This window comes from Micromys minutus (assembly GCF_963924665.1).
Source record: "Micromys minutus genome assembly, chromosome: 29".
In the NCBI taxonomy this organism is placed as follows: Eukaryota; Metazoa; Chordata; class Mammalia; order Rodentia; family Muridae; genus Micromys; species Micromys minutus.
Window position 1 is genome coordinate 34,167,731 of NC_137964.1, and position 23,568 is coordinate 34,191,298.

General features: G+C 49.8%; 1 protein-coding gene across 2 annotated transcripts in view; it reads left to right on the forward strand.

The window, feature by feature from the left end:
- MYO18B (myosin XVIIIB) overlaps positions 1 to 23,568 on the forward strand; it is a 199,813-nt gene that overhangs the window by 48,562 nt on the left and 127,683 nt on the right. For both annotated transcript variants that reach the window (XM_080940828.1, XM_080940829.1), the window contains exons 14-21: positions 825 to 915; positions 3,075 to 3,267; positions 4,113 to 4,193; positions 5,809 to 5,956; positions 9,167 to 9,326; positions 11,823 to 12,006; positions 12,528 to 12,747; positions 14,998 to 15,107. In XM_080940828.1, coding sequence (XP_080796954.1) covers positions 825 to 915; positions 3,075 to 3,267; positions 4,113 to 4,193; positions 5,809 to 5,956; positions 9,167 to 9,326; positions 11,823 to 12,006; positions 12,528 to 12,747; positions 14,998 to 15,107 — 1,187 coding nt within the window. The remainder of the gene's footprint in view (positions 1 to 824; positions 916 to 3,074; positions 3,268 to 4,112; positions 4,194 to 5,808; positions 5,957 to 9,166; positions 9,327 to 11,822; positions 12,007 to 12,527; positions 12,748 to 14,997; positions 15,108 to 23,568) is intronic.

Below are 23,568 nucleotides of genomic sequence, written 5' to 3' on the forward strand. Positions count from 1 at the left end.
AGACAGACATTAGGCAGACAGGGGACTTGTGTTCCTCAGATCAATGCTGTGAGGCCCTGGGTTGCCTAGCAACAGCCCAGGGTGGGGATGGAGATAAAGGAGGGATGGGGAAGTCTTGGGAGCGGCCGTGGGCAGGCGTCTAGAATGCACAAACACAAGTATTTGTCTTGAGGGGAAATGGATTCTAATTCTGTGAAGGGAACTGTGGAAGGTCGAGAGCTGTGATTGGCCACTCTCCAGTGCATGGCCTCATCAAGGTCACTTTAGGGAAATGTGTTCCGTCAAGTCTGAGGCCTGCTAGGCTTTCCAGTCCTCTAGCACGGGAGAGGAGCCCTCTGCCGTCTCCTCTGCTCTGTGCCTGGCTCGCTTCCACCTCTGCGTAGACAGAGACTCCTTATGTGGCCATTCCATCTGCCTGGATGTCGAGTTATTGCAACAAAGTGGTTCTGGCCAATCTAAGTGATCAGAGGGCATTGTGAAGCCAGACTACCCTGTTTCCCCAACATCTCATCTAAGTTAAGTCTTAGGAGTGAAGCAATCGGTCTGAGTATGAAAAGGGCCAAATGAACGTGCTTCCTTCCATCCTGTGCCCCAACAGGATGGTTCCTTACCTCAGAGCATGCTCAGCCTCTTAATGGAAACATTGGTGAAAATTATAAGGACCACGGATGTTTGTTACTCATCCTAAAACTATGGGCACATTATTTGAGCACAGAGTGGGTGTCTCCTCACTCTGGTGACCCTGGCTACTTGGTATTGATGCCCTTGGCTCTGGCGGAGGTCATGACCTCCAGTCACTGATCCTTTTCTGTCCCCCCTGCCAGGGCTGAAGATGACAGGTGTGGAGTGTGTGGAGGGAATGGCCTCTGGCCTGTACCAAGAACTCTTCATGGCTGTGGTCTCCCTCATCAACAGGTAACGGTGTTCTTGTCGGGCTGAGGCCAGACCTCTTGCAGAACTTAGTGGGAACAAACCAGGGTCAGCTCACACAGTGGCAATCTTTGAACAGGGGAAGGGCTTCAAAGGTGAGCAGAGCTGAACTTACATCCCTCCTTGCTGTGTGACTTCACCAAGTCTGTTGACCTCTCTGGTCTCCACAACTTTAAAGCCGCCTTTTCCCCGGGACTTACCTTGTGATTAGAAGAAACAAGCAATACTGTGAAATAAGTTTCTCACTGTGAAAATACCAGAGTCTGAGAGCACAGCTCAGTGGGTAAAGTTGTTCCCGCTAAAGCCAAAGAGACAAAGTTCAGAGTCCAGCGCTCACCTGAAAGGGCCAGGCATGGAGCCCCATATGTGTAATACCAGCGCTGGGGTGGGGGGGTGAAGGCAGGCAGATCATCTGGCGAGTCAAAGCACTGAGCTCCAGGTTCAGTGAGAAACCCTGCCTCAAAAAGTAGAGGGGAGAACAATGGAGGACATGTGACAAGAATCTCTGGCTTCTATATGTACATACAAACACACATCATACACATGTCCTGCACACACACACATGGGCACACACAGGTGCATACATACCATGCACACATGTATGCATACGTATGTTCACCCCCCCACACACCCCAATAAAAGTCACAGATTTGGGGACAGCTGCTAAGGCCTGGGGACAGCCACAATGACTCAACATGTCTGTAGTGTTTACTGTAGCCCACTGTGCAGGTGAGACAGAGAGAGGTGTGTGGTGGGCGGATGGGAGGGGTCAGCCAGCAAGATGCTGCCAGCGGCTGCTGTCTTCAACGGCCCTTGTCATTGGTTTGTCTAGCTTCCCCTGCTAACTGTGGGGACAAGGACGGTATGGTACGGCAGCCTCTGGGGCGGCTGCTCTGAGCTCAGCCTCCTCAGAAATCCACTGAGCAGCTCCAGCTTGGCCCGTGGGGAACTCGGGGAGAGGATCCCCCTCTCTGCAAGGGCTCACAGCATCATTAGGATTCTGAATCCTGTTAAAGGATGAGCTGCTTCGTAGCAACAGAGCAGCCGGGATCTCCAGTCACCAGGGCCTTGGAAGCAACTCGCCTATCTCTAAGTAATTAGCATGATCTGAGGCACAGAACAGACGCCTCATCTGGAAGCCAAGGGATCATTGTGCTTAAAGGAAGGGAGGGCTGTGCTCAGAGCTGGGAGTGAACTGAGGCAGAGAAGCCGCCTCTCCTGGGTGGCGGGCCGGGCTGGCATTTCCACAATAGAGGCTTTGATGAGTAAGTAGGAAGGTCGCCAGGTCAGTTATGGGCTCCGGCACGTGCTTGCCTCTCCACCCTCACCCACTTCTCACGGTGGTCTCCGTGGTGGCTGTCCCACTTGACCCCGTTTTAGACATAGAAAATCTCCACAGACAGAAGTGAACACCGAGGTTCAAAGCCTGCTCTCTAGCTCTGACTGCAGATGATTGGGGGGCGATGACTTCACTGAGCACCAGTCATAGGCCAAGCTGCGCCGTCACAGCATTGGGTGTCCCCCAGAAGCCTTTGGAGCGAGTTTCTACTTTTAATCATCTCATAGCCGAGCATCAGAGAGGTCAGACTGCTCCCCAGGGACACACAGCCCCTCTGTTACCGAGTGGGATGCTGGCCCACTAGGGACTGCTTCAGAATTTTTCTTTCTATCCCATCTTGTCTTTTGATTCGAGTATCTCAGGTTGTTCACCCTTGACAGAAGCATTGGGAACATCCAAGGAGGTGAAAGCCACCCCCTGGCATTTTAAAGCAACCCTGTAAAACATTCACAAAATGGTTTCTTAACAGCAGTGTGGCCCGGGGAAAGAGAGGGACAATCTCAGGCAGCTTCTGACCTGGGACCCGGTGAAAAGTCACGTTTGGTGAAATCCTGCCACACCCTCACATCTGGGCTGATACTGACCCCTAAACCCTGTTTCCTTTACTGCAGCTGGGGACCAGCTCACACTGTCACCATTTAACAGCCAGGGAAAGTCATGCTCAGAGAGGTTAAGTAACTTGCCTGGGGTGGGAGTTGGTGAGTCACACAGTCTGTAAACGGTGAGCTTAGGTTTGAAGCTAGTTGGGGGAGGCTCAACCCATCAGACTCCATGTTAGCTCAGAGCCCCTCTCTCCCCTACCCAGATCCTTCTCCTCCCACCATCTGTCTATGGCTTCCATCATGGTGGTCGACACCCCAGGCTTTCAAAATCCTCGGCACCAGGGCAAGGACCGGGCAGCCACCTTCGAGGAGCTGTGTTACAATTATGCCCAGGAACGTCTGCAGCTGCTGTTCTACCACAGGACCTTTGTCTCTACTCTGGAGAGATACCAAGAGGTACGTGCGTGTCAGCTGGGCTGGGGTCTCCCAGGCCCGTGCCCAGGGGTAAGATGGCCCAAGTCTCCTAGAGAGCACTTGGCTCCAGCTCTGGAGGACAGCAGCCATTTTAACAGAGTATCAGCCACACACACTGAGCCATGCCCCGAAAACACGTGAGCCATCCAGCCCAGTCGCCCCCAAAAGTCCCCTTTCTTCACATGCCCTTGCTGACCATCAGAGGGGACACACTCAAACCGTCAGCACAGAGGAGTACACAGCACCAGCAGACAGCAAAGAGAATGCATCCAGGTGACCACGCTGTGTGTCCACCACTTGGGTGACAAGGTCCAGACCCCAGGTACTCCTCCAGTGAGTGCCCCAGGGCAGGCAACAGCAGCCATCTTGTTCTCTGTGTGTAGTAGAACCAGCACAAAAATCCCAGTCATTCCTTTGGTTGCAGCCGGCATGGATCAGAGATGAGTAATTGTGGGTTGAAAAGTTTGATTCTAACTCTGGCAGATTTGCTGTGTGTCCTTAGAGGACATAACCACCTTCTCTGAACCTTGATTTCATCCCATGGAAAACTGAGAATGACACTTGTTTATCTGTTATCATGGAGGGTCATACGTCTATAGAATAAACTGCCTTGAAGCCTTGGCACAAGAGGCCTTTTTGCAATTGCTCACAAGTCTCTAGGGGACTTGAAGGCACTTTGGTCTGGCCATATCTCTGGAGCAGATACGTGCAAATTTCACAACAATTTTTCATAACTCTGAAGAACGGCTTACTGGTGATGGAATCTTCCCTCCCTAACCACTGAGCTTACAGAGGGGACTCTAATGGTTACTTTCTATGAATTTCAGGAAGGCATTCCCGTGCCCTTTGACCTCCCAGAGTCTTCCCCAGGAACCACGGTGGCTGTGGTGGATCAGAACCCCTCTCAGGTAAGCAGGGACCCAGGAACGTGGGGCTCTCAGACAGGAAACCTCAGACGCCCATTCTCGAACCTCTGTATCCCTGGATTCCCCAGGGATAGAGATGTTGGTGTGCAGTGTAGATGTGGGAATGCCCTGCAGCCTAAGACCACTTGGCCCCACATCAGAGAGAGACAGATGTGTGGGAGCCAGTCGGGGTTTCCTGCAGCTCCCTGCTGAAGCCAGAAGGATTCTGAGATAGGCATCTGTGGGAGAGGCCTCACTCGGACATCTTTCTCATTCCCAGAGCCTGCTGACGTGTACCCCAGCTCACCCTTGTTGCCAACCTTCCATCTGTGACCCTGAATTATTATTATTTATTTTTGCCCTTCTCTTTTTGGTGTGAAAGTTCCGAGGCTATGGAGCAGTCTGGGCTCAGCTGGTTTAGTCTGCAGTCTGGGCTCAGCTGGTTTAGTCTGATTCCCTCAAGCCCATCATTTGTTTCTCTCAGCCTCGCTTTGTCCTCCTCCAGAGTGGGCACAGCATGTTTTTCTGAGCAGGCATAACCTCACAGAAACGCCACACAGAGAGCAGTTGTCACTGAGGGTGACCAGAAGCTTCCTGCCAGTGGCGTTTCTCCTCCCTTAGGAGATGGCGTGCTGCACGCCTTCATCCTGTCTCCTGCTGACCAAGGATGGTTGTAGTGTGTCACACTCCCGTGTAGAGCTTCCTCCTCCATAGTCCTCGGGAGTGGCTCGGTGCCAAGACTCCCATTAGAGGGTCTAGAGTTGTTCTCACTACAGGGTTTCTTATCCATCTGTCTGGAACGCCAGCTGGGAGAATGTAGGGTCAGAGAGCCCTGCGTTGTGGCTTCTGATGGCCTCTCCTGAGGATGGGCTAGCTGTCCATCTCAGCCGCAGTGAGGATATCCAAGGGTCCTCTAGGCTTTGCCCTTACCATGAGATCTTGGATGTGTCTCTTGCTTTGGAGATAGAAATGTCACCAGAGCACCTGCTTCAGCACTGAGAGCCTCAAGTGCTAGGCATCCCAGGGTCCCAGTCACCCAGGGTTGGCTGTTGTCGCCATGCCCCATGTCCACATTATTCAGCCCATTGTTTTCTCGTGCCAACTCAAACCTCACTGGGCCTGCCTCATATACCAGTGCAAGCCCACAGATTTCCTGGAAGGTTGCTATGGCTAGCTTTAAAATTCCATGTCTGCTGTGGACTCACATTTATGCTCTCTAAAATATTCCTCGAGTGCTTGTCTCTTTAAATTTATTTCCTGAGATCTCAGTCTAATGAAATACCAAGAGTTCTAAGAGAGCGTGATGGGTGCAGGCTGGCTATGCACACACTTCAGCTCCCCGTGTGTGTCTGGGGAGGAATTACAAGCAGGCACACCTTTCTGAAATTCCTGAGGCAAACCTCTGGGGAAGATTTTTTCAGGCTCCAGTTTATACATGGGGAAACAAGGCTCAGAGGGGGCACAGTAGGTTGTCCAAGGTCAGCCGGGAGTTTAGACCCTTTGCAGATGGTGCCTGGCTTCAGTACTGAGAGCAGGGCCTGAACAGGTTCTCAGGTTCCTGAGGGCTGGGAAGGGATACCCAGAACCGACCCTCTGCATACATTCGGTTTCCCTTCAGGTCCACTTCCCAGCTGGAAGAGGTACTGAGGATGCTGGGGGCCTTTTCTGGGTCTTAGATGAAGAAGTCCGGGTGGAAGGCTCCAGTGACAGCGTGGTGCTTGAGCGTCTGCGCGCAGCCTTTGAGAAGAAGGCATCTGGGGCTGAAGGTAAGGGAGGTGGGGGTGAGGACAAGGCCTGAGTCCTGCCTTGACATGGCAATCTGTCTATGTCAGTGATGAAAGGCCCTGAGCTCTCTGCTAGGTCAGGACGATGCCTGGGTCTGTGTCAGGATGTCACAAATATGTGCTGACTTCTATTGAATACAGAGGGAAAAACAGATCAAATACAATGTTTACATAGGCACACATACACCTGTGAGGTAGGCCTGTATATTAGTAACATAGTCTACCTGTGTGTACATTGTAACTAACATAGTCTACCTGTGTGTACATTGTAACTAACATAGTCTACCTGTGTGTACATTGTAACTAACATAGTCTACCTGTGTGTACATTGTAACTAACATTGTCTACCTATATATAAGTTGTCTACCTATGTGTACATTATAATTAACATAGTCTACCTGTGTGTACATTATAACTAACATAGTCTATGTGTGTGTACACTGTAATGCTCCTAAAGCAAGATTACAAGTGTATTGCAGGCCTGGGGTATACACACACACACACACACACACACACACACACACACACACACACACATTTACCACAGTATGATGTATCGAGGGAGATCCCAGAGAACCCCCATATCATGCTGAACCTAAAGCCTTTCAAATTATGAAGTTGAAAGACTCTTTAAAAATATAGGACCTCATCTCGGGCAGTGGGCATGAAAATAGAACAGAACACAATTATACTGATCTCCCTGCTCCTCAAACATTCTATGTGCATCCCTGCAATGTACTGTGTACTGTCAGTTCCATGCACCAGGGCACTCTTCAGCCACACCCTAGCACAATGGGTAGACTTTGTTGCCTCCTTTGAATCTTGGGGACCCTCTGTGATCATCACCTGTGTAAAACAACACCTCATGTTATCTGTACCACTATCTGCCATACATTTACTCTTTGGCATATGGATTGTCAGAAGTATTTGAAATGGACAGATGGATGGATAAATAGATTAGACATCTGACATCACATACTTTTGCGTCAGCCACACCCATTTCAGAATGGGCCAGTTCCTTGTGGAAGAGAGCAGGTTGGGCTGGTCCCCTCACAGAGGCAGCCCCTAGAGTGTGATTAGGTGCTCAGGTTCTGGACACAAAATTGATGATTATGTGAAAACTCAATGATGCAAATCCAAAGAAATGAGGTTCTCAAATGCAGTGTCGTCTCAGTCTGGACTTTAAAGCAACAGAGACTCGAGGTAGGGTTGGAAGAACAGGGCCTTCTGTAGGGCGTGGCTGGGTGAGAAAGGAATTTACTGATATCTGTAAACCTTTCTTCCACTAGGTTTGATAATCCCAGAAACTCCGAGCAGGATGCTCCAAGGCCCTCTTCTCCCAGGATGAAACTCTGTTCTTTGTCCTAGATGAGCCAAGATAGGCACATCAACTCAGACATATTGGTTAAAGAAATTTTATACCTCTAGTTCCTGATAAGCTCCGAGCCCATGAAAACGAACCCTGGAATGGGTACTGAGTATTTTCACATGGGCTAGTGAGCCTGACTTAGTCACTGTTGTATTGCTGTGAGAAGACACCATGACCAAGTATCAAAACTCAAAAACAAAACCAAATAGCAATACCACACATGCATTTAACTGGGGTCAGCTTACAGTTTCAGAGGTTTAGTCCATTGTAACCATGGTGGGGAACATGACATTCAGGCCAATATGGCACTGGAGAAGTAGCTGAGAGTTCTACGTCTGGATCTGAAAGCAGCAGGAAATGAAAGTCTCTGGGCTTACAATGAGCTTTTTGAAACCTCAAAGGCCACCCCTGCCCTACAATGACATACCAAAAAGGCCACACCTCCTAATCCTTTCAAGTAGTGCCACTCCATGGTAGTGAAGTATTGAAATCTGTGAAATTTATGAGCGCCATTTTCATTCAAAATACCAGAGACCCCAGGGAATCTGCATCCCTGGATAGTCACATCTTATAAATTTGTCTCAAGGGGTTGAGCAGAAAGAGCTGAAAAGACCCTGCCTGGAGATCCAGCCTTATGGGGGGGGGGATAATGGAGGACTGAGACAACACAGGATAAAACTTCATCTCTCAGATATGTCCATCCACCCATCTGCCTATCAATCCATGCACCCACCCATCTATCAATTTATCCACCCACCCATCCACACATTCATCCATCTATCTATCCACCCATCCATCCACCCACCCACCCACCCACCCACCCACCCATCCACCCACCCACTCACCCATCCACCCACCCATCCACCCACCCATCCATCCATCTATCTATCCATCCATCTATCTATCCATCCATCCACCCATCCACCAACCCATCCACCAATGCGTGCATCCCAAATGCTTCTGATAATCCACGTGCCAAGCATGACACTGAACAGTAAGGACAAAGACAAACACTTTGTGACTCGAAGCATCATCTGAAGCTTGGCTGTAGTGCACGGTGTTGGTAGTGCTGCCGTTGGCTGAGTGAGTCCCACGTGCCAAGGATCTATCTAAATGTTTTATACATTTGACCCTTCCCCACCTTGGGAAGTATGTGTTATTTAAGCCACACTTTGCAGACTCAGGAACTAAGGCTCAGAGACTCTGGCTTAGCTCCTTCTTCCAATAATACATTCCAGGCAATCTGCATTTCCTCTAACCCAAGGCCAAGTCATCTGTGCTTCTGAACCCCGTCTTTTGTATCCAAGAGCCTGGTGTCAGCATCTCCCAATGCTGTCTTTCTTTGGCCCACAGCACTTCAGATGGCTTTAGTCTGCACATGGATACATCTTTTAAAGTATTTAACAGATACTTATCTGCATGCATGGCAGGGAATAAATGGTGCTTATACGCATTGGGCTCATGGTCAAGTGCTTCTTTTTAAAAGAATGTGCTTATCAAAATGTGAGTTGGTTTAAACAAAACTTCATGTAATAGCCCGGGTAACTGCTGGGTACATACAGGAAATTCACAGACTGTGTGTTCTGTGATGTTTGGGGCCAAATAGGTATCTGCAGCTTAAGAATACAAAAAGGGATAATTTTTTCCCCTGGAAATAACGTGTGCATCTCACAAATGTGGAGAGTGTGTTTACCAGGAACCGGCAGCTTTGGCTGTCTAGAAACGTATTAACTATTTTTAAAATTTGTGGTTGGGTATACAAACAGTACACATGTCCCTGACAGACCCCCCACCCCCTGACACGTACTACCATCTTATTCCAGAACCACCCTCGATGCGGACCTGTGAGCAGCCCCTTCACTGTGAGCTTTTCCACCAGCTGGGAAGGGACCCTGTGCGCTATGACCTCACAGGCTGGCTTCGAAGAGCCAAGCCCAACCTCTCAGCCTTGGAGGCCCCTCAAATCCTGCAGCAGTCAAAAAGGTGAGCCAATGTGGACGTGGGACGGGGCAGGGGCATTGATCCCTATGGCTGCTTCTGTTCAGCCACAATTCAGTAAGCAATGGCAGTCTAGAAATCCCATTCTGTCTGCCGCAGAACAAAGGCCATGACACCAATTGCTGTTGCACAATGTCTCCCCCGGGGCAGAGGAGACCCAGCAGCTGAGCAGAGCCGGCTTTCGGGGGAGTCAGCTCACAGCTAAAAAGCCATGTCTCCGCAGTTTGGCTTTCCACCTTTCATTAAGTATCTGAGAGATGATGTGCCTGGAGTAACTTTTATGGACATCCTAGAACCTGGGGGGCTCATAAAACCGAAATGATATGTTTTGTAGCAGTTGGAAAAGCTCTCGCGCACACCCCGCTCACTAGTCCCAGAAGCACTAGCGGGAGGGCCTGTAGCAATCCAGACTCTGCTTCTAGGTTAATAGAAAATGCTTGCTTTGTGAGGGTCGCGTGTCTCTCAGGTTCAGTGCTGGAAACCCAATGGGGTAGAGACTAGCACGGGGAGAGTGGGAGGAGCTGGTGTCTTGGGTTGGCAGCTGGAACAGGAAGGAGTATATGCTGACTGCACACTGTGTCCTATCCTATCACGCTCAGAGGAACCTGGTATCTGAACCTCCATTTTGCAAATGGGAAAACAGACGTCTTCAGTGGTGAAGTTCCATGTGTTTGATCACAGAGTCAATCGACTCTCCTGGCAGAGCTGGGATACAGCTTGAACCCTCCTGATGCTAAGGGAAGCTGCCAGCATCTCAGGGTCTTATGATCAGAGTTTATTGGAAAGCCCAAACCCACAAGGCCACAGGTGTTCCCAGCTGTTTCAGAGACCCAGACTGGGAATATGGCAAAAGGAGTGTCAGCGGATGGGGCTCTAGGACACTGGGGTGACGGTGAGCAGCTGCTCTCTCTCCTATGACTTCCTTCACCGTAAAGTCAAAGACATACCAAGAGGAAGACTCAGCAAACCTGTTGTGCTTCTCAGGCAGGGGATGTATGCGCTGTGATTCAGGGACCTCCTGCTCATATGGGACACCCTGGGCCCACCGGGACTGTGTTTGGGTCTCTAGGGCTCCACCTACAGGCTCAATGGCTTTCTGAAGGCTGTGTGTTCCTCAAGCTATTTCCTGGTCTCCCGGAGAGAACCTGGGACTTACCCAAGGTCACATGAGAAACGGAAAAGGCCGAGATCTCCAACCACCGTCTACTGCAGTGAACGGAACCCCATGTTAGGTTGGGGCTGGGGTTGGGAGCACCTGACATGTCCACCCCAGGCTCGTGACTCCTAGTGCTGATGCTCGACATCCTGGTCAGACCTTGTTGTCGGCACACTGTGCGCTATGCCTCTTTTTGATCCTGCTACATGCTCATGCATTTGGTCCATCCCAGCACCTTGGTGGGCTTATGTGAGCCAGGACACTTCGGTCTAAATCCTGAGTCTTTAGGGCTCTGGCTGGAGTGAACCTGAGGTTTTCAATAGTGGGAACAGGTCCCTGGTTGCTTCATGGGGAGAAAGAGCTGGGGACACTGGGCCAGTACCAAGTCCCTGGGTCCGAGCTCCACCCATTGGATCAGCAACTGCCTTTTTTTTTTCTGAAAAAAAAAAGAAAAGAAACTTTGATATGTTGCTGAGAAGTATAGGGAAGGATTATGTTGAGCCACTTTCCTGACTCCCTTGTGGATTGCTCTAGCTGAAGGAGTGGATGGTGACCACCAAGTAGCATGTGACACACTCTGGGTCCATTCTTAACTGCCTCCACCTCACTATCCCCTCCCCCATGATTACCCCTCTTTGCTCCCAAAGGGGTTCGAGTCTTGCAATCAGCACACACATGATCTCAAATCTCTATCAAGTCCAGTGTTCACGGATGAGAGAAAGCAGTGGTCCCGTCTTCCTGAGATGGACCAGGGGTCTTTTAATGATTATTTTCCAGCTACAGCTAACTCTTCTGTAAAGTGATCTAACTTCATTCTTCACCGTGGCTAAGAAGAATTCTGTTGTCATATAAGCCACATTTCTTTATCCATTCCTCTGCCGGACACCTAGGTTGGTTCTGTATCTCTGCCCTTGGGCAGAGCCAGCTTGTTTTCGTAAGGGAGCTTTAGGGAGCTAGGTACCCTCACCATACATGTTAGAAGAGGCCAGTTTTGTCTGGCTGAAGGAAAGAGGGGACTGCTTAGTGTGAGCCCTGGTACCTCATTATTATCATGTAGCAGTGAATCACAGTTAGTGCCTACTGTATACTTGGCCTGTTCTAGGGATAACTAACATGGCTGGGCCTTCAGGATGTGGAAGGCTTGGTAGGATTGTCAGGAGGGAGATGCTCCTGGATAGGAGGAGAGAACTTCTGAGGAAGGAGCCATCCTTTCGGAGACAAAGGCTCACAGACAGGAGTGTTGTAAACAGAGGGGCTTATGCCTTTCTCCCACGTGGGTGAGCTTCCTAGAGAGTCCCCTACAACCTCTCTCTCTTCCTCACTAGGGAGGAGCTGCAGAGACTCTTCCAGGCCCGGGCCAAGCTGCCTCCTGTGTGCCGAGCCGTGGCGGGGCTTGAGGGCACCTCCCAGCAGGCTTTGCACCGGAGTCGTGTGGTGCGGAGGGCCTTTGCCAGCAGCCTTGCTGCAGTGAAGAGGAAGGCTCCTTGTGCCCAAATCAAGCTGCAGATGGTGAGTGAGCTGGGTTCCGTGTGACTTTGACCGACAGCACAGGGACCACCATCCCAGCCACTCCTGAGAGATGACCTCCCAGTTCCAAAGCCAGAGAGAGCTGCAGACCTTTGGGGACACCCACGGGTCACCAGGCCCATTTTGTCCGTGCCATCAGACTTAGTCACACCCACCTTCCTCCCCAAGTCATCACCTCTGGTGTAAGCAACAGGGTCCAGCACTGACGCATACAGACGTCCTTAACCTGTTAACAAGCTCTACTTCCTAGTTTTCAGTCAGGGTAATTCTACCAGGGCTGACCTGGTCCCCTCAGTGGCCTCTCTTATGCCTCAATGTCCCCACATGTCCACAGGAGCTGTTATAAAGGCCCTTTTCTCCCTGATCATAAACCACTAAGTACAAGGTCCTGAATGAGAGACACAGCGGGTCCCCAAGCTGAATGTGTATTTGCAGAACGTCCAGATGCCCAACTGGATCCCCCTGAGACATTGGCTCTGATTCCCTGTCTGCTTTGGTTCCAGGATGCTCTTATCAGCTTGCTGAGAAGGTCTCAGCTGCATTTCATCCACTGTCTCGTGCCAACCACAGCGGAAACCAAGGCTGGGCAGGGGACTCCATCACCATCACAGCCCAATGGGGACCAAGGTGGAGCCAACGAACCCCCGGCTCTTGACATCCCAGCACTGAGGATTCAGCTTGCAGGCTCTCATATCCTGGAGGCATTACGACTGCACAGGGCAGGTAGGAGACAGCTGGGAACAGAACACCTTTTCCTGATGGCCCCTACTATGTGCCAGGCAGCTGCAGGACAAGAACACTCATTATCTGTCAGACAGCCACAGAACAGGAGCACCCACTATGTGCCAGGCAGCCACAGGACAAAAACACCCACTATGTGCCAGGCAGTCACAGGACAAGAACAGTCATATGTCAGGTAGCCACAGAACACCATTACACCCCTGAGCTGTGCGCACAGTGAGGAAAGTTGCATCTGTCTCCCATTTTACAGATGAAGCAACTGAGGTTCAAAATGGTGACAGACTCCTCAGAGTCACAATGCAGGGACAAGGCGGGACCTGAATGTGATTTGGGTCTCCCCTACTCTGAAGGCCACATAGCTTCCAGAATTGTCTCTGTCTTCTAAAAGGCTAGGCCCAACCTTCCATGTCTGTCAGGGCAAGAATTTTCAAACGAGTCATAGTTTGAGAGCATGAGGGTCTGTGCCCATGCAGCAGAGTCAAGAGGCTCACAGGTCCCTGGGGGCTTTTCTACTCTTAGCGGGACCCCTGGAAGAGACAGGGCAACACTCGAGTCCAGAGGCGAAGGATCAGCGTTCATCTGGCACGTGTGGGGAAAATCAGCAGAGGGACCCTAGGGTCAAGGGACAGAGACAGAGGAGATGGGGTCTGAGGGAATGAGGTCAGACTAGATGCAGGACTAACACCCACCAGGGGAGGCCACAGCCACCTTTGCTGGCCACTTAGCTTCTGTCAGGTGCAGCTGGGTGGCAGAGAGGCGGGAAGCCTGGGGTTATGCAGAGGAGAGAGTTTGGATCTGTTTAGTGTGTAAGCCGTGACGCATGCTATTGGTTAATCTTAAGCGTTGGGTTTGATCTGAAACCGTTCCATTCCTTTCTGCCACACAGCCTTCAGGGTTCGAGCCCAGCCACCCTCTCTGCGGAGGTCTGGTAGCTGTCCTATGTAGCCTGTGTGTATAACATGTCTCATGTTCCATGGTGTGGTGACTGCAAAATCCATGTCAACAGTGGGACCGCAGATACAGGTCATCAGATAGAGAAGCTGAGAGTCCTTAGTGCAAAGCTGAGACTACACACACACGTGCACATATGCACACGCACACATATGCACACGCGCACACTTGCACACACACTTCCATGTGTGTGCTCAGGCAAAAGAAATGAACAATTTCATAGGAATAAAAGGAGTTCACAGCTGGCAGCCAGGCCCCACAGCCAATGGACCTGCTTGACTCATAGCAGGCTCTGTGGCATCATGGAGTGTGTGCATATGTGGACATGTATGTGATTATGTGTGTGTTTATGAGTTTGTGTACATACGTCTGTGATGTGTTCATATCTGTGATGTGGTCATGTTTGTATGAGTGTGTGTGTGTGTGTGTGTGTGTGTGTGTGTGTCTGGTGTAGTATCCTGTGTTTGTGATAATGTGTTTATATGATGTGTGCACTGTATACATGTGTGTGGTGTCTCCTGTTTGTCTATGCACAGTACTTTTCTTGCCCCATAGGTTATATGAGAAGCATAATGCCTTGGGCAGTGTACAAAGGCTTCAGACATGGTTCCCTGTGGGACACTGGAGGGAAAGGTATGAGAGATAGATGGATGGATGGATGGATAGAGCAAAGAGAGAGAGACAGAGAGACAGAGAGACAGAGACAGAGAGACAGAGACAGAGAGACAGAGAGACAGAGAGACAGAGAGACAGAGAGACAGAGACAGAGAGACAGAGAGACAGAGAGACAGAGAGACAGAGAGACAGAGACAGAGAGACAGAGACAGAGAGACAGAGAGACAGAGAGACAGAGACAGAGAGACAGAGACAGAGAGACAGAGACAGAGAGACAGAGAGACAGAGAGACAGAGACAGAGAGACAGAGACAGAGAGACAGAGACAGAGAGACAGAGACAGAGAGACAGAGAGACAGAGACAGAGAGACAGAGAGACAGAGAGACAGAGAGACAGAGACAGAGAGACAGAGAGACAGAGAGACAGAGAGACAGAGACAGAGAGACAGAGAGACGAGAGACAGAGAGACAGAGAGACAGAGAGACAGAGAGACAGAGAGACAGAGACAGAGAGACAGAGACAGAGAGACAGAGAGACAGAGAGAGCTGCAGAGCTGAGGAATCCTATGGAGCCCCATAGCAGGAGTGTGGGAGCAGCCCAGGAGTAAAAACACCCCAGATGGCTCCCTGTGTCCCCCCAGCTGTGACTGGCCTGCTCTGTCCCCAGGTTACGCTGAGCACGTGGGGTTTGCTCAGTTCCGTCGTCGGTTCCAGGTGCTGGACCCCGCACTGCCGAAGAAGCTGGACCTGGCCTCCGAGGGACTGGATGAAAGGAAGGTGTGTGAAGTGGTCGTGGGCGGGAGGAGGCAGTGTGTTCCGTGCGGATTGCTCAAGCGGCAGGAGGGTTTGAGGGGGCTGCAGAGGGTAGCGTGCGACTGAGTCAGACCAAAGCCCCAGACTCCATCCTCCCAACAATGTCCTTGAGACCGTCCCTACCCAGAATGCCCTCCTGAACCTGCGTGAGGGACAGTGAAAGAAAAGAATTAGAGGAAATAGAATGGTCTGTCACGTGTCCGACTTCACAAGGACTGTGCCGGCATAAAACGCAAGGGGACCGAGCCCCCAAACCCTGAGGTGGCCTGTGGGAATGTTTGAGCAGTGCTTCACACGAGGATTAGTGAACAGGCTGCCTCAGGGTCTTTGCACTGGCTGTCCTCTCTCCAGGGGACATGCTCTGATCTCCTCTTTGCTAACCTCAGTTCAGGGACACTCATCCCAGGGTCCTCGAGCTCCAATGTCTCAATATTCCCTGTCTTTATGAAAATTAAGTTTCCTAGAAAGTACTCAATAATTTACCCAGGTGTATGTGTACACAAGCATGCATTCAGAGTATGCACATACAAGTGCATAAAGACACACACAGGCACATACATGCTGGTGTGCACATACACACATGTGCACATGCACACAGAGATGCATACAGACACACATGTACACATATAGACACACACGGGCACACTCAAGACACACACAGGCACATGGATACACAGACTCACATAGACACACACAATTCATCACATACATACACACAGACACACTGTCATACACACATGTTTGTGTGCAATACACACAGAGACACATATAGACACATACATATAGACACACAGAGACACACACATTTTCATACATACACACACAGACACACACTTTCACATACATACGAATACAGGCACATACACAGAGACACACAGACACATATTTACACAGAGACACACACATTCACAGCACACACACACATACAGAAATACAGAGGCACACACATACATAGACAAATGTAGACATACACAGACACATTCACAGACACACAGACACACATTAACACCAGCACACACACACACACACACACACACACACACACACACAATCTATCTTCATTCTTTTACCCTGTCTTCCTGTTTCTAGTCCTGCCCTAAGCCCATGAAGCCTCCCCTCACTCCTCATACCTCACTCTCCACAGTGGAGCTGCTCGTGAAAAGTGACTGTGGGCTCAGTGGTTAGAGATGCCTGGTGCATCCACAGGGCAGCCCCAAGAAGCAAGTACATTCCTTTTCTGGCAAATGAATCCCTTAAAAATGAAGTGAGTGCCGGGTCCTTAGAAGTGAATTCCACAGGCATCCATGGGCTTGTTCCTTGAAATCAGATTCTCAATTCCAGGGGAGGGTTGTTGAAAGCATGTGGGCCAGTCAGATATGCGTGGCTTCAGCTCTTCAGCAAGTGACTTTCAACCTGCCTCAGTTTCTTCACCTTTAAAGTGGGAGCAGTGGGAACAACTGCCTTCCTCGAGGCTCTGGTGGTAAGATACTACAGGATAGCAGATGTGCCTTGCACAGGTCCCTGCACACAGGGGGGCTTCACACAATATCTGTCTCCATCATTTGCAGTAGCTCAGCATCTTCAGGGTCAAGGTAAAGGGTGGTTGGTTCACAGCCACACTGAACCATCACCCCCTCCCCCATGTTTGTTTGTGTGTGTGTGTGTGTGTGTGTGTGTGTGTGTGTGTATGTGAGAGAGAGAGAGAGAAAGAGAGAGAGAGTCCAAGTGTCCTTGGAATCTTCCACACTGCCATCCCCAACGAACTGTGAGGTTGAAGGGGAAACAGTACCCACAATCTTAGGTCCCTTGGCTTCTGTCCTCTGTACCAGGGCACAGGTTTCCTCCAGCAGACAGACACAGCTTCTTCTGCACAGCTTCTTCTGTGGGATCTCTCCCATCTGTGTGGGAGTAAGCTGTCCTTTCTCCATTCGGCAGCTCACTTTGGAAGCCCTACAATTTGCTTTGGCTCCAACCCAGTGTCTGGGGTCTTTTCTTCTCGGTCCATGCATGTTTGATGCTGTACAGAGGGCCCACAGTGCTGGAGACTCTGGGGCTCCTGCTCAGTTGGAAACAAAGCAGGCTGGGGGTGTGGGGGAGATTCCTGCAGGGCGGGCGCAGTGCAGGGCAGCCTTTGGGCTTTGGACGAGTCAGCAGGATTCTGCAGTGGCTGAGCTGAATCCACCTCCATCCACACACATTCCAGGCCCAAGAGAATGGAAAATTACCCTTGCAATGGACTTGGTTGGGAGAATTTTTTTGCCTCTTACTCTTTTTTTTTTTTTCCCTATTTGTTCACAAATTTCATTTGCTGGGGCATAGAATTTTGGTAGCAAAAAAATAGAGAAAACACTATTCCGCCTCTTATGAAAAAGTTAATAAATATTCATTTGTTAGGCAACGTGATGGGCTATGAATTATACATGAGTGTGTGCTCAGTGGGCAAGCCGGCAGGCTCTGCACACAGAGTGGTTAAGACCTTGAGTTCGAGTGAGACAAGTCTGACAGCTAAGAAAGGTCAGTGTGGTCGTGAGACACCAGACGGCAGCAGACAGGATTCTTGTCAGGGTGGAAAATGGGCCCTAGCAAAGTCCCCATTGCACCTGACATGTGGTGTCTTCAAACTTTTGTCTGGATTCTTACACTAAACATTAACATTAAAAGTAATTATTATGGGCAGGGAGATGGCCTATTAGTTAAGAGCACTTGCTGTAACTGCAGATGACCCAGGTCCCCCTGCGTCTGGAGGCTCACCATCCCCCGTCATTCCAGCTCCAGGGGACCCAGTACTTTCTTTGGCTTCCAATGCACCTGTCTATACATGGTGCACATAAGCTCTCATAGACACACAGACACAAACATCTAAAATGAACTCTGAAAGCCCGGTGGCACTTGTGGTTGTCCAACCTTTTCTTGCCATGAGGATTCGATGAGAAGCCACTTAAAGGAGGAGAAGCAAACCATCATGGCAGAAGGGAAGGGGGTGGTGGGAGTGGCTCACATCCCGGCAGGCAACGTGGTGCGAGGTTGCTCTCTCAACATCTGATATTCACCTGTATTCCACACTAGAGAGGGAGCTGTCCACACATGGTGTGCTGAACTTGCTCTCTGGAAGTTAGTCCAGGCACCTTTCCCTGCTCACTTGCTGGGTCCTTGCTTCTGGATAGCTCTCGATTTCACTACATACTACACACTACACACTACACACTACATATTAAATTGCTCCAGCACACGAGCCCATACAGTTACACATACAGGGTGTTTGTTGGTTCGCCTCTTTGCCGCTTGCTGCTTACAATCAGGACCCCAAGGGTTAAATGCAGCCTTCTGTCTTCTGTCAGTGTGTGAGGGTGGGATTCTGGAGTTCAAGATGAACATTAGAGCTGGAAACTTTGGCTTCAAACAGCATCTCCTATATGACTTTAGAAGGACGTATTCTCTCCCCTCCCCCATAGCTGGTAGATGTCTGAACAAAAAAAGCAAGCTCAAGGCAGCCATCCAGCTCAGCCCTGTGTTGTCCTTGAACTCTTATGGCCTCATGTGAGATTCCACTCCTCCTTCTTCCTGGCTACATCTTTCTCCAACATCCTAGACACAGGAATCCCTTGACAGAACTCTGGCAGGATGTTTACATCTAATTGATCTATCAATTATTAAGAGACAGGTGTTAACACCCCTGGCCACTTGTGTTAAGCCGTCTTACTGTTCTCTAACTCTCTTCATGTTATGCCTCTCACACTCAGGGTCTCTCCACCTAGGCACTAAGAATCTACCTGGATGGCGGGTTAACTCTTTCATCACCAGACACGTCCTTAGCCGTTTGTAGTACTGGCTTTGGTCTAAGTCCATTTGTGTTTGTGTCGGAGTTATGTCACCTCTCTTACATTTGCTGTCTGAAGGGTGTTGCGTGTTTCCATTCTGTCTCTTCAACTGGGATCCGGATCAAAATCTCTTGGATGTGGTGAGCCACTGCCTGATTTACTTTGTCCAGGATCAGTTGTTTTTCTTGTGGACTATCCGAGGAAGATGACAGTGTTTCAGAGACGAGAGTGTCTCTTCATTCCTCAGGATTCCTTCAGATTAATGTTAACCTAGTTCTAGCGGAAGAAAGCTTTTGTTCCACAGACTCACCTCCTCCTCATGCCTTGGTGCCATAGTTACAGGCAGACAGCATAAACCATTAATATGGCTTCATATCTTTCACTTAATCTTACTCTTTCTAATTCACTTAGGACATAGTTTCATAATATTTTAACTTTTGAGACAGTCTCCCCATGTAGTCCTCGTTATCCTGGAACTTGTTCTGTAGACCAGGCTAGCCTCTAAGTCGGAGATAACCTACTTCTGCCTCCTTGAGTCCTGGGATTAAAAGTGTGTGACATCACATGAGGCTTCATACTGTTTTCTAATTCTTTCCTGTTTATTTTTTTCTGCTGTTCTCAAGTCTTTAAATGTTCAAGTTAACATTTCCTTCAGCCTTGAATACAAATACAAGATTTCGTAGCACTGACTTCCCAGGCTGTGTGCACGTGGGTGAGACTTCGTTTTGGGAGGATTGGGAGCACAGCTCTGTAAGGTGGCAGTTGACAAGGGCTTTCCCCTCCCAGTATTTTTACCATGCGTTTGCACAGCCTTCTGGGTTTCACTACTCAAGGCCATGTTTGCTTTCCGTGACTGTGACAAACACCATGGATTAAAGGAATGTAGAGAAGCAAAGGGTTACTTCATCTTCCAAGTGACTGCCTGTCACAAGGCAGATAGGGTGGGAACTCAGAGACACCACAGAGGAACACCTGCTTGCATCTCCCTTGTTCTACATCTCTGTCTCTATCTCTCTCTTTCTATGTCCGTCTCTCCTCTCCTCTTCTCTTCACATTTTTTATACAGCCCAGGGCCACCTTTTTAGGGAATAGGGACAGCCATAGTGGTCCAAGCCATCTCCCATCAAAGAATAATGAAGGAAGCATCCACAGACAAGACCACAGGATAATGTGACCCAGGGACCCAGGGGGTCTCTCCACTGTGGTTCTTTCTTTCCAAGTGACCTTGGATGTGTGCGTCCAACCAGCCAATCACTGTTAGGCTGACTGCTTCTCCCTTGCATTTTCAAGACTCTTTGCCATGCGGAGTTTGTTTTCCTGGATGCCACACACCCTGCTCTGACCTCCTTGGTTCCTCATCTTCGGATGAACTCACTGACCTCCTGGGAGCTCCAGGCAGCTTTAATCTTGGGGCTGTTTTAAGCTATGAGGCTCCATCCTGCAGACTCCTGCTCTGTTCTGTTGCCAGTAGCTCTTTATTCCCACCTTTCTGTGTTATCCAAATCAAGCCATTCCCTCAGATACCACCCCCGAAGCCATCCTCCCATCTGCCAGCGTCCCAGGTCTGCCACTGAGCCCCACAGCAGTCATCGGCCCAGGATTTGATTTCACAAATGAAGAATTTCCACTTGTGGTTTTCAGTCCTTTTTTTAAATCTTTACATCTCTTTCCTGATATTTTACATCTTATGCTCATTAATACTTTCTTTTTTGGTGTTATGGGATCAAACCCAGGGCCCTGTACATGTCATCAGAGAGTCTGCTACGGAGATGCCTAGAGCCTGTTCTGTCTTTTTACTCATTAGGCGACACGTTCATCAGGTTTCTGAACAAACCTACAGTGAGCACTTGAAAATCTGTGTGCTAAGTCCACATTTTGAGAGTTTCTTCCCCTGGTACAAGTTATAATATCTGAGGGGGGTGGAGAGAGAAATGCAGTGACAGACAGAGACAGAGACAGAGAGAAACATAGATGGAGAGAAACAGAGACAGAGAGAGAAACAGAGAGACAGAGACAAAGAAAGAAACACAGAGAGTCAGAGACTGACAGAGACAGAGACAGAGATAGAGAGAGACAGAGACAGAGAGACAGAGGCAAAGAGAGAAACACAGAGAGACAGAGAGAGAAAAATGGAGACAGAGACAGAGATCTTATTGGAAACTGGGTGACTTAGACAATGACCTTTAGACATGGGTCTTAACCATCTGGTGGCTTGCCTTGCCTAGCATGAGCCCCTGGCTTTCAAAGCCTGTGGTTTTATCCCAGGACCTGGCTCCTCCCCAGTGAGGGCTGCACGTGCACCCATCTTCAGAGTTTGCAGAAGTTGTTCTGGGTAATATTTCTGTTTCACTGATGAGCCTGAGCTCAAGATGGAGAGTTGTGTCCATCTGGGCTGCCGTACGCCGTGCTCCAGTGTCAGACTCTGCCCATTGTCCCCTGAGCTCCTGGCTTGTGTCCTTGTCTTTGGGTGGAACCAGAAATCAAATGTACCATAAGCCCATTGGCTAGTCCACTGCATAGAGCGTGTGAGGTTCCTGGTTACAGGGTTCACTGCTCACCTGGGTCAGTGCCGCTCCTTAACCGTGACTGACCTGCTGCTGCTGAGCTCCCACTGCAGCCTCCGCTGCTCTCGCCGCGGCTTGAGCTCCCAGAGCCACTGATCCCCACTTTGCCGAATCATTCTGCCCAATTCGTCAAGAGTTGAATCTGTTTTGCTATGAAACCGTAGCCGTTGTGATGGCTGTGCAGAGCAGAGAGGGTTGGGCAAGCTCCTTGCTCCACCGTTTGGAAACCTCTTCTCATCTCTCTCTCTCTCTCTCTCTCTCTCTCTCTCTCTCTCTCTCTCTCTCTCCCCCTCTCTCTCCCTCTCTCTCTCTCTCTCTCTCTCTCTCTCTCTCTCTCTCTCTCTGTCTCTCTCTGTCTCTCTCTCTCTCTCTCTCTCTCTCTCTCTCTCTCTCTCTCTCTCTCTCGGGCCACTCCTGTGACCTCTGTAAGTCCTCTTCCTTAAGCCGTGTGTCCCACGGACGGAGGCCCAGAGACAGGAGCAGCTTGCCCAGGGCCGCACAGCCGGTGACTGGAGGATAGGTCTGGGTGCCACTATCAGAGGGCAGAAAGCAGATTCACAAACCGGTTCCTGGGCCCTCTAATCTCCTGCCCCGGACCATGATCCTTTGCATCACACGGGGTCTCGGCCGCTTCCTTGGAAAAGGAGAACAATATATTATTTATAGCAAAGGCTTTGATGCAGAAATTATGCAGAGACCATTAAAAGGCAGGTTGAGGACTGGCCCTTCCTTTTTAAAGACAAGGTCTCTCTATGCATTCCTAGCTGCCAAAACTCACTATGTAGACCAGGAACGCTGTTTAGATCAGCCTGGCCTTTGACACATGGAGATCCACCTTCTCTGCCTCCTGCATGCTGGAGTTAAAGGCATGTGCTACTGTGCCTGACCGAGCTGTGTTTCTTTGGAGTAAAGTGACCAATATTTTACTCGCAGACCATCCTTCCATGCTGAGATGTGAGCCTCATGTATCTGTGGAAAAGTTAATATGACAAGGAGACCATTCTACACAGCGACCTGGATTCCTGCCACATTAAAAAAAAAACAAAAAAACAAAAAAAAACAAAAAAACAGGCTGTTGGACAATGATTGCATTGTGTTGAGCTAAATTGAATAATTGATATCGGCCTAAACAAAGAGCATCTCCATATGGTTCAATCTCATATTAATATTAATGAGGATAACACAAACATCAATTAAATAATTAAATGCAAAGTCACTGACAAATTACTTTTTCTATTTGTTCAATGAAGCCTCCTGGGGGGTTTTAAGGTCTAGATGGGGTCCTTAACATCATTTTGACGTTGAGGAAGAGATCGTAGATACATCACTTGCTCCTTGTTAGCTGGACCAGAGTTCTCTCACAGGCCTCTCTCTGGAGTCAGCAAAGCAGAAGGTTTTTCTAGGGCCAGTGTTCCTGTCCACATCTGAAATAATCTAAGAAAATCGAGAGCTAAAGAAGAGCCTTCCATTTCTATGGTGGCTGAGCGCCCAGTTGGGCAGTGTCTACACGGTTAGGCAAGTGTCTATACTGCTGCAGAGAATGTGTGAGGCTTCTCTCTCCTTAGACCCTTTCCCAGGGTTGCACTCAAGTGGAAAACTGCCAGGTGTGTTTGGCGCCCAACTTTCCTCTTGTGATGACCATAGATCTTGTGGTAGGTGAGGCCCCACCAACAGCTGTGATTTGTTCTTCCATCTTCTTTAAAGGAATCTGAGGGAGGCTGAGGAGAACAGTCTGAGGGAGGCTGCGGAGGGGAGTCTGAGGGAGGCTGTGGAGGGCAGTCTGAGGGAGGCTGCAGAGGGGAGTCTGAGGGAGGCTGCGAAGCGGAGTCTGAGGGAGGCTGCAGAGGGAGTCTGAGGGAGGCTGCAGAGGGGAGTCTGTGGAGCTCAGGGAGGCTGCGAAGCGGAGTCTGAGGGAGGCTGCAGAGGGGAGTCTGGGGAGGTTGTGGAGGGGAGTCTGGGGAAGGTTGTGGAAGGGACTCTGGGGGAGGCTGTGGAGGGGAGTCTGATGGAGGCTGCAGAGGGGAGTCTGAGGGAGGCTGTGAT